Source organism: Lactuca virosa, chromosome 9 (assembly GCF_052849685.1).
Source record: "Lactuca virosa cultivar CGN04683 chromosome 9, Lactuca_virosa_CGN04683_v6, whole genome shotgun sequence".
In the NCBI taxonomy this organism is placed as follows: Eukaryota; Viridiplantae; Streptophyta; class Magnoliopsida; order Asterales; family Asteraceae; genus Lactuca; species Lactuca virosa.
The window spans coordinates 275,457,162-275,469,212 of NC_136434.1; the positions used below are offsets into that span (position 1 = coordinate 275,457,162).

General features: G+C 34.6%; 1 protein-coding gene across 1 annotated transcript; it reads left to right on the forward strand.

Annotated features, from left to right (window-relative positions):
- Nucleotides 1-1,638: 1,638 nt before the first annotated feature.
- LOC145137887 (mavicyanin-like) lies at nt 1,639-2,615 on the forward strand. The gene is made up of 2 exons (XM_079072027.1): nt 1,639-1,896; nt 1,994-2,615. The coding sequence occupies exons 1-2, from the start codon at nt 1,731-1,733 to the stop codon at nt 2,368-2,370; spliced, it is 543 nt and encodes a 180-aa protein (XP_078928153.1). The 5' UTR covers nt 1,639-1,730; the 3' UTR covers nt 2,371-2,615.
- Nucleotides 2,616-12,051: the final 9,436 nt, after the last annotated feature.

The following is a 12,051-nucleotide window of genomic DNA, read 5'->3' on the forward strand; positions in this document are numbered from 1 at the left end:
GAACTCACTGTTGGTTGCGTGTAAGTGTCGGACAACGAGACTGGAATGAGGATCATCGAGTTGTTGCACGCGAAATTAACGGAATCCTAATAATAATTAAACACATATTTGCATTTAAATTAGTGAACCCATTAATAAGAGTGTTAGAAAACACTTGCTTTTGGTTTAGGAATGTTACCGAAACTCGATCGAAGTGGAAAGAGTGGGTTTACAGCCAAGTTTCACGATTTAGGGTAGTTTGCGGCTGTGAAAGGTTTTCGGCTATGAATTGTTCTCGGCCGTGAACTCTGCCCTTGAATGGTTTGCGGTCTTTGAATGGTTTGTGGCCTGTTCTTGGTGTTCTTGGTGAAATATGAAGATTTGAAGGTTTCACGGTCGTGAACCCAAGAATGAAGAGTGCTTGATTTGATGAAATGATGAATGTTTGATGCTCCAAAACAAGATCTAAGCTGGATTAGATGATAGATGAGAGAAAACTTGAGTTTTCGGTTGGTGGATTTAGAGAGAGAAAGTCGAGTTTTCGGCCAGCAGTGAAGAAATGAGGGTAAAAATCAGCTATATATATATATATATATATATATATATATATATATATATATATATATATATATATATATAGGCTAGGTTTACGGTCGGAGGTGGGGTCCCCAGGCCGTGAACGGTTTACGGCCGTAAACGTGTTTGCGGCCGTAAACACCAGGATGCACGGGACTTGGCTGATTTTTTAAGAAAACTTGATTTTTCACACGATTTTAGTCCCGGCACTTATATAAATTTAATTTATATAATCTAAGTTGTTTTCAACCTTTACGAGCTTGACAAAATTGACAAAATAAATAAAATTCGAAATTTTTATGTAACGGGATTTGATTTTTGTTGACTGAAAAAGGTTCGGGTTGTCACAGTAGGAGATGCAGGACTCCGGTTTTTTGGGACGAGGTTGGACACCGAGTCATGGGGAGCACTGAGGTAGTGCTCAAGACTACCGGACTGATTCAGCAGGTGCGTGACCGGCTGCGGGTCGCGTAGAGTCGTCAGAAAAGTTATGCCGACAGACGGCATAACTTTTCTCGTTTGTTAAGAAAAATTAACAAATTTTATCAAGTATAAATAAGATTCTGGTTTTTTATTTCCTTTCTTGTGCATGAAAATTGAAGTGTTTTTGATCATTTTACTTTCCGAAAATATTTGTGAAGTCTAGACTCTAGATGTAGGTTGGAAATAGTTTTTAAGCAAAATGAGTATACAATTTAATCACTATCCAATTAAATCGGTTCTTTATCTACAACACACGCATCCAACTAATTGCTCCTCAAAGTCGTATCATTTCACATTTTCTTTCTTTGTTTAATTGATCCGGTAGGTTAAAAGCCAAGTAACATGACTTTTTTAACGAAAAAAAGGTAATGTGTATTGAACAATTTAAAGACCATAAATAATTTTATTACAGATTTATGGCAATGATTTTTAAGCAATTGCTATCATCAACCTAAATATCTATTGTCTACTTTTTTAACAGCCAGAACTATGTAAAATTTATAGTGTCATTGACATATTTTAATAAAGTAATCAAATATTTCATAAACCTTTAAATTATCATATAAAACCCAACTCGGTCTCCAATCTTCTACCTTTTAACACTTATAAAACCTCAACACTCCCACTTCCCATTATAATCAAACAACCCCTCTCTATCTCACCAACACACTCACACACTTAACACATACATAATGGGAATTTGTAGTACGGCTGTTGTTGTGTTGACACTATTTTTGAGTTGTGTAATGCCATGTTTAGCCAAAGTTTATACTGTTGGAGACTCTGCTGGTTGGTCACTAAGTGTCGATTATACCACTTGGACCACCGGCAAAACATTCAAACCTGGAGATAGTCTTGGTAATTCTCTTCTCTCTTCCACCATGAATTTCATATTAGTATTATAAATATAATATAATATAAATAAATAATCTTTAATTTGTCTTTGTCATGCAAGTGTTTAATTATGGAAGTAGTCACTCCGTTGATGAAGTGAGCTCAGACGACTATGGCACCTGCACGGTTGGCAACTCAATTGCATCCTACACTTCCAGCCCCGCCACCATCATCCTGAACACCACCGGCACGCATTACTTCATTTGCGGTGTGCCTGGTCACTGCAGTGGTGGCATGAAGGTCTCGGTACCAGTCACCGGTGGTGGTGCCTCCCCAACACCATCGACAGGTGCTTCTCCCACCACCAAACCTACTCCTACCCCACCAACAGCAACCAGCACCGGAAGTGTCCCGGCGTCATCTTCAGCAGCTATTTCTCCGGTTGTTGTAGTTGTTTTCAGTTTGGTTTCATTGGTGTTCAAGTTCGTTCTCTCTTAAGTTCTCTAGTCAGGACAGAGGCAGTGCAATCTCTCTCTCTCTCTCTCTCTCTCTCTCTCTCTCTCTCTCTCTCTCTCTCTCTCTCTCTCTCTCTCTCTCTCTCTCTCTCTCTCTCTCTCTCTCTCTCTCTCTCTCTCTCTCTCTCTCTCTCTCTCTCTCTCTCTCATTGATGAGTAAATAATTTGTATCAGTTTGATGTGTTTTTGTTCGTATTTTAATGTTAATCTTGTTCTTTGTTTGTTTCAGTTTGATATAAGTTCACTAGATAAGATTTTCAAAGTCAGGCCCAACCACTTCGAATCCCATAACTTTAACCCTTGAGAGCCAAAAATGATAATCAGTACTCGTGTTACAATAAGAGAATCAACATGTCAACTAAATTTGACCTCAAGTTTCAATATTACGAATATTTCTAACGACAAATAACATGTAACAAGAAATTTTATACAAAAATAAAGATTAGGAGTTAGACTATATCAGCGTCACATAGCAATATATCAAATTTAACTGTGGTTTTTGGACTGAATTGGTATGTATAAGTCTTTCTTACGCAAGGGTTTTGGGGGTTAGAGAAAAAAACATGATCATTAATTGATCGGGTCATTATTAATTAATGAAAATAAAGCATAAGTAAATAAAAAGCTTGATGAGTACTGATGATGCAATTCTATACTACGAACATTAATTATGACCAAAAACGAAAAAGAGAGTTAGTTGGAAAGCTACGTCTACTTTTGTATCAATATTTGGTTGTCACATCCCCACCAAAACATTTGTTTACTACAAAAAATGATTCATCGCTGCTAACACCAAGGAAAAGATGTACATACTTGAATGTGGTATTTGTAAGACTCGAATTCATATTTCAGTATACGTAAAATTAAAAAAGATATTAAAAAAATGCAAAATTTGATTGGAAATGTTTTTTTTAGAGAGAAATCTTTAGAAAAAGTCTTAATATTTTGGAAAAATTACTAAAAGTCCTAAATTTTATTTTTTAAACAGAAAAATGCTAACTTTTTAACTTTTTAAATAGAATATCTCAAGAAATCGGCTAATTTATTCATTTTAGTCATTTTTGACCTGTTCAGTAGATTATGAGACCAAATTGTTAACATTTTCCAAAATGTTGGAACTTTATTACAAATTTCGTCAAAGTTTGTTAACTTTTCCAAAATATTTTCATAAAGGTATTATTCATGTGTGTGTATGTATATATATATATATATATATATATATATATATATATATATATATATATATATATATTTATGTATTTTTTTTTAAAGTTTTTTATATGTATATGTTTACGTATTTTATGCATTTTAAATATTTAAATATATTTTTTATGTATTTATATTTATTTTTAACAATTTTACATATTTTTATGTATTTTTATGTGTTCTCTCTCTCTCTCTCTCTCTCTATATATATATATATATATATATATATATATATATATATATATATATATATATATATATATATAGTCAAGATCAAATAAAAAAGAAATTTTTGGTAGGAAGGTAATAAATTTTTTTTCTACATATTTTTTTCGCCAACAAACAAAATGAATCATTAGATGATCTATTTGTAAGATGATTTACAAGAAAAAATTTTAAAAAAAACATCTCGATGATTCATTTATACAATGATTTTGTTGTTATTCACTAAAATTGTCATAAAAGTGAATTTTTTCTTAATTTACTTCAAAATGAATCATAAAGATGTTTTTTTTGAAATTTTTTCTTGTGAATCATCTAATGATTCATTTATTTTGTTCGTCAAAAAAATATATAGAAAAAAAACTTCTTACCTTCCTACCAAAACTTTCCTTCTTACCGGATCTATATCCCATATTTATATGTATTTTTATGTATTTATGTTTTTTTTAGTTTTTTATATAGATGTTTATGTATTTTTTATGTATTCTAAATGTATACATATATTATTTTAATGTATTTATGTATTTTTTTTACTTCAAGTCGTGTTCACCATTCCTTGTAATTCACACATCTTCTTCGATTATGTCTAGATGGTTTTCGTATATACCCACATATTTTAAGTTTCTTTCGTTCGATGTTTAATTTCAAGATAAGCAAATAGGAAAAGTTTAAAATATGTAGGTATGTAGGACAACCATCTAGACATACTCAAAGATGTTGAATGATTTGATGAAATGGTTTAGAAGACTTGAAGTAAAAAAATAGATAAATACGTAAAACAAAATTACAATTATACATTTAAAATACATAAAAATACATAAAACATATATTTAAAAAAAACTTTAAAAACTACATAAATATACATATAAATACATAATACATAGAAAAACACATAAAAATACAAAAAAGTAGGTAAAATACTTAAAAATGCATGTAAATACATAAAAAAATACGATTATGCATTTAAAATAAATAAAAATACAAAAACATTTATATAAAAAACTTAAAAAATACATAAATACATAATACAAAAGAAAATAACACATAAATATAAATAAATGTGAAAGACGAGAGTTGGTCGCTTGTCTTCGTCACGAAATCAAGGTAATAGTTATTTTCTTATTTGCCATTAGGTACCTACAGTCCACATAAGATGAGTAAAATTTTAATGAAGTGTGAGGGATGATAAGAAAAATAATTGAATGAAGAATGGATGATGGGAAGAATTGAATGAAAAAGTTGTAAGATCATTAAACCCTTCTAAGACATTAATCTTTATCTTTTCAATTACATTTCATATATATATATATATATATATATATATATATATATATATATATATATATATATATATATATATATTGTTTGCTCAAATTCGTATATTCGGTCCAACTTTTGAAAATTTGACAAGATGCATCCTTATGATTTTAAAAAATTACACTACACATCCTTAATCCATTTAAAAAGACCATTTTACCCTTACTTTTAAATATTTCTTTTTCTTATATATATATATATATATATATATATATATATATATATATATATATATATAATAGTTTTTTTTTATATTTTTTTCGTTTATATTTTTATGATGTTTTTTTGAATAATTTTTTTTTGTTTTTTGGCGTGTTGTTTGAATACATTTTAATTTTTTTGACGTTTTTTTTTGTTTATACTTTTTGTAAAAAATGTTAAAAAAAAAAGTTCATTAAATGTGAATATTATTAACTTAGATTATGTATAAATTTATATTTTTAATAAGATTAATAGATAGGCTAACTGAAATATGAAAAGGTTTTCAAGTTATATAAAGGCTAATTGGAAAACCATATAACTCAAAAACGAACAAAATAAAAAAATAAAAAATAATTAACTCGAAAACATTGACACATGTGTTTGAGTTATATAAATTATGATTAGCATTTTCCATTCGAAACGAACTGTAAAAATATTATAAAACTAAAAAAATTGAATTTGAAGCCATTGACACTCGTTTTGAATTTTTGTTAGCATATACAATAACGCTATTAAAATAAATAGTTATATAATTATATTCTCATTTAACTAACTTTTTATATTTGTTATACAAAAAATATTTATAAAAATCTTTAAAAATGTATAAAAGCAAAACAAAAGTTCAAAAAAGTGGATTTAACAAAATGTATAAATCATAAAAAATATAAATAAATAAAATAAAATATTAGCGGCAAAATATATATAAAAAAATTAAACAATTATATATATATATATATATATATATATATATATATATATATATATATATAAAGTAAAAGAAATATATAAAACTAAAGGTAAAATGGTCTTTTTAAGTGGATTAAGGATGTGCAATGCAATTTTTGTAAACCGTGGGGATGCATCTTGTCAAATTTTCAAATGTTAGACTAAAAGTGTGAATTTGATCAAACCACAGGAACCAAAACTGTACTTTACTATATATATATATATATATATATATATATATATATATATATATACTCAAAAAGTGATAGGAACCTCAAGGAAAATATTTTGCCTTAAGATTGAAAAAATAAATGGTCATGATTTGATTTTATTTATCGTCAAAATCTCACGAGATATTATGACATTTTCGTAATTAATTGCGAGTTTTTTGATAATTTCTGGGAAAGGTTAATTGTTTTAAGAGTCCAAGTAACAAAAGCAAAAAGATTAAAAGAAAAAAAAAAGAATTTGGTCATGTGGCCTCTCCAGAGTTGGCACGTGATCCCACCCTCCAGCATGACAAATATCTAATCTTATTAGTTGGTGGTTTTTTTTTCACTCGTTTAGTTTTTCTGCCGTAACTTTTTTTTCTTTGAAACAAAAAATCTGAAAAACCAAAGTTTTTAAAATTTAATTCTCTATAAAATGAGCACAATAATGAAAATTTGAAAAAAAAATTATTTTTTATATTTATAAAAAAAACCCTAGAAAACAAATTCTCCAAAAATTATAAACATTTAAAGAATACTTCTACTCACTATTCTAATGACTTTGTAAAAAGAATTTTATAAAACATATGGTGTTTTATATACCAAACTTGATTTTAAAAGATTAAAAGTTTGTTAAAAAAAATATTGAACATAATATGATGCAAATATAGATGATTCAAAATATTTATGATTCAAAAATATTATGATTCAATATGTTTATGATCATTAACTTGTTATGATCTAAAAATATTTTGATTCTAATATTTAATGATCATTAATTATTATAGTTTTCATGATTCAAAATTAAATGATTCAAAAATTATTGACCCAAATGTTGTATTGAACAAAAACCTTATTTAATTCAATATATTATGATCCAAATTAATATGATCCAAAAATGTATGGTGTAACACCCTGTTTATTAATAAAATAAATAAATAAATTAACGAATATATAGTAGCTCTAAAATCAATAATTATATATCAAAGGATGGTTTCGAAGAGCTAATGGTCACGATTTTAGAAGTTAGGGGTTAAAAGTGTAAGTTCGGATTTATTTTGTAAGTATTTATGAAGGCAGGGACTAAATGGTAACTTCTGGGACTCCATTTGAAGAGATTTTGGGGCTAAGGGGCTGTTTGGTAAATATTGTACATGAATCGTAAGGGATTTCAATGCTGGGGGTTGAAATGGTAAAATAAGGACTATGTTTGAAAATAAATTTGGAAAGGAGGGACTAATAGTGTCAACATGGGTTAGAGTTTGAGGAGTCGGGTATATATGCTACCGGGTAACCCTAACCCTAGCTGGGAGTCCAGCCGCCACCTCCACTCTCGCGAATTCCGGCGCCGCACCACCACCTCTGTGAGGTCGTGATCGCTGTCGTCACTACTCCGCCTTCGAAGCACCGCCATGACTGTCGGACGTCGTGCAGAATGTCGCAAGGGTCGTCGAGCTGGGTGGTGCGATCGCTGTTGTCGATCTCCGGCATGGACTCAACCTTCTCCTCCCATTTCTTCTCTGGATTGACTAGCTCATGTTGTCGTCGCCGTCATCGCTTCTTGCGGCTGTCTCATCCCCGTGAAAAACACCTCCGGTCGTCGTCACCGTTAGGATGGTGGCTGTAGGGATGTGTTGTAATTTTCTCATGGATTTCGATGTGGATCTGCATGCTTATGGGCTCTGTCGAGTGAAGCTGTGAAGAACCACCATAGCAGCCGGCCATGGTGGCTGTTGTCGTCAAACCGCCATTAGCTGCTGCCATTTTTCGTTTCTGCCATCGCAAGCCACCGCTTGCCGTCACAAGATTTCTGGTGGGGTGTGTTTTTCATGTTCAACTCGGGTTATGTGGGTTATGGGTGCTGCTATAAGCCGAGAGGTGTGTGTGTGTGGGTTTATTTGGCCGGAAAAGCCACCACCACCACCGTGAGGTGGTGGCTGCCACCATTTACCACCACCGGCCACCACAAGGGTGGTTGTGTGTGTGCGTGTGTGATTATTAGTGTGTGTGTGTGTATTATCGAGTTGCACATTGTAATGGTGCCAAAATAATAATAGAAATCTCAAACCACCACCATAGGGTGGTAGTTGCCGCCTCCTGCCGCCACCGGCCGCCATGTCGGGTGGCGGTGTGCTTTGCCTTGTTGTGGTTTATTCGGTTGGGGTGCTTGAAACCCTAATGGGCCCAATGAAGCCCTAATAGGCTTAGTGAAACCCTAATAGGCCTAGTGAAATCATAATGGGCCTAATGAACCCCTAATATCGGATTTATGGGCTTGGACTTATCGGGACCCACATTTGGGACATTAGAATGGAATTGTGTATTAAGCCCAATCACACCATATGACTTATCTAGTAGAGTGATGGACTTAATGGATTAAGTCCTTAATGGGTTATGTGAGAAACACTTAACCTTAATTGTCATTTTTGTGAAACCCTGATTGTGGGAATTTGATCGGGACCGCGCTTGAATTATTCATTAAACTTGATATATTAATTAATAATCATATATAATCAACCTAAGCTAATATTGGACTTAATGGATTAAGTTCTTAATGGGTTAAATAGGAAAACTTAACCCTAATCATCATTTCATGTGAAAACCCTAATTTCACTTGGGTTTAGTGTTAGGCCTTTCTATTGGGCCTTGATGATTTGATTATTAATGGACCATCCAAGAATAATCATATGGACTAGAATATGTTGATGGGCTTAGGGTAAGGCCCATATGAGGGTTTGGGCCCAATTTGGAAAGTTGGGCCATAGATGGGCCATAGTTTGGGCCTTAATGATTATATGATATTGGGCCAGTAGAATGTCAAAGGTTGGACTGGAATAAATGGTTGGCCCTTAGCGTGAGACCATGTAGAGGTTTGGGCCCAATTTGGAAAATTGGGCCATATGTTGGGCCTTGAGCTTGAATCAAGCTAAGATGGGGGTAAAGTAGTCTTTTACCCCAAGCATGGACTTATGATTTATGTGTTGGAACCCAAGTATTAATTGGGTGTTATTTTGGTGTTGACAGTTCGGGAATCTGTCATCCAACAGCTGGGATTGAGTCTGCGGGACTTCAGCAGTGTGGGGTTGTGTCTACGGGATTTCATCAATGTGAGGTGAGTTACCTTCCAGTAGCGGAGGCTCTACGGCCACAATGTCGGCCCACTAGTAGGAGTTGTATGTTAGATGATTGTCTTTGTGATATTCATCTAGGTTTGCTGCTACCTGTTATGTTTTATGTGCTAGCATGATATGATGTTATATGATAGTGGTAGTAGTAGGGGTGAAATAGTCCCCGGTTACCGGTCGATAGGACCGCAGGGGTAGATTAGTACCCAGATATGCTAGACAAATTATGATATATGTGATATGATATTATGTGGTAGTAGTAGGGGTGAAATAGTCCCCAGTTACCGGTCGACAGGACCGAAGGGGTAGGCCAGCACCCAGATATGCTAGGCAGTATGTGATTTATGTATATATGCTAGGGTTTTATGTGGTAGTGGTAGGGGTGAAATAGTCCCCGATTACCGGTTGAAAGATACCGAAGGGGAGGCAAGCTCCCGGTTACCGGTTGAAAGATACCGAAGGGGTAGGTCGGGCACCCAGATATGCCTGACATGGGGTAGGTCGGGCACCCCGGTATGCCTGACAGTGGGGTAGGTTGAGCACCCCGGTATGCTCAGCAGGGTAGGTCGGGCACCCAGATATGCATGGAAATATGTGATTGTATGGTATGTGGTATGATAGGGGAACTCACTAAGCTTCGTGCTTACGGTTTACAGTTTTGGTTTCCGGTACTCGTTTTCAAAGGAAAGGAGCCGGCTTGATCGCAGCACATCACACTATGTTTTGCGCACATGAGATCTTTGGGATTACACTCTGATATGGTTTTATGATAATATGTTTTGATTATTGACACTTTGGTTTTGACATGAGATATTAATATGAATGTTTTTATATTGTTGGTTTTATATAATAACTTAATTAAAACGAAATTTTTAGTCTTGAATTTTGGGATGTTACAAGTTGGTATCAGAGCCTTGGTTTAAGGGATTCAGGCACACTCCCGGGTGTGTCTGAACTCAAACTAAGGACTTGTTATGAAAATTTTCAAGAGTAAAACCCTTTTATAAAAGAAGTCTGAAAAGAATTTGAAAAGAGAACAGAACGTTGAAAAGAACAAAGTGTGTGATGCGTGCAATCATCCGAGCTCAAGTAAGTTTTCCCCAAGATACCCATACATGTTATGTTATGATATGATATAATATGGTTATGAGAACTGCATGCTAGATTAGGGATGAGGATCTAGGAGGGTGCCTTATATGGCTATTGTATGTGCTTGTACACTTGCATGCTAGTACTGATCAGTCAGTGATAGGATAGCATGTTTAGGTTATGCCTGATTGTATGAGCCTTTGAATTGCATGTACAGATTCCTGATTAGAGGATAAAACGGTTTGATTGGATTATGATGGTTAGATGTTCCATTGTCTGAATGTTGTTTGTTTTGTGCTTTGTGGGACTCTTTGTGATGTGAGTTAGCTACTAAGTAAATATGCTAAGTCACATGGGACACAGGCCGGATAATCTCAGAGTGATGGACTTGACCCTATTGCGCTACTCTTGGCTGAGTCCAACCATTCTAGGGATGGGTCTCTTACTCGAAGGATTATCTGATCTCTGTTGCATGTGGCTATATTCATAAGGTAGCTAGTTGACATTATTGGGAATCTTTCAGCAGCTGAGGATTGGGTGAGTTCGGGAACCTAGGAAAGCCTAGGAAACGTTTCAGTGGGTTAGTAGTGAGGTTCAGTGAGACTTGGGTGTACCAGTTTGAGGAAGTGACTTGGAGGAGTCGGGAGGATTGCTGAGGAAAGTATGGATATGTGTGGAAGGTAGTATTGGGCCCGTACTACTGAAAGCACATGATCCATACTGGAATCGGTGAGAGTCTTGGAGAATCTGAGAAGCTTCGGGGAGAACTTTGTGACCCGGTTTGGGGATAGAGGATGTTTCAGTTGTTGCAGCTTAGCCATTGGCAAGCGAGCTGGTGAGCGTGACACGGTGTCAGACCCTGAAGGATATGATTTCCAAGAGGTTACAGATGCGAGATCGATTTGGAGCACTTTGAGAAGAGAGGTTCGTGTCAGGTGCGTATAGTAGAGGATCCCGGGAAGAAACCCATGACTTCCGATCATCGGGTGAAAGGCCAGCAGGGTCGGAGTCAGTGCAGCACGTACGAGAAAGTACACAAGGGAGTTTGTCACTCCAAGGGTTTAGGCTGCTACAGGTGTGGTAGGGTTGATCATGTCAGATGAAGGTGATCAGTATTCCTCCAGATGTTGCGGGTATGTCATCTTCTACTGCTAATAGATGGATGATGGGAATATGTATCGCTTTGGAATTGTGAGTGAGTTGGGATAGGTCAGATCTCGGATCAGTCTTCTGCTAGTGTTTGGGTTATCAAGGATCATATATGCCATCCTGCATGCCGAAAAGTACTTGATGAACCCACAGAGGGACGCATCTTGTAGAGTGGGTTCCGCGTGTACCGTTATCATTCCAGATCTTTGTCGAGATCTGTGCAGGAGTATTGTTTGGAAGATCCTCGGTCAGAGTTAGAATGATAGTTCTCCAGTAAATTCAGCGTTCAGGGGTTCTATCATTGTTCAGGTGTGGTCGACAATTTTCTATGGATGAACTTTGAAGTTCAAGGCACTACCGTTGCTAGGACAAAACTGGTAATATGGAGAGAGTAGTGTCAGTTGCGGGTGTTAGATGTAT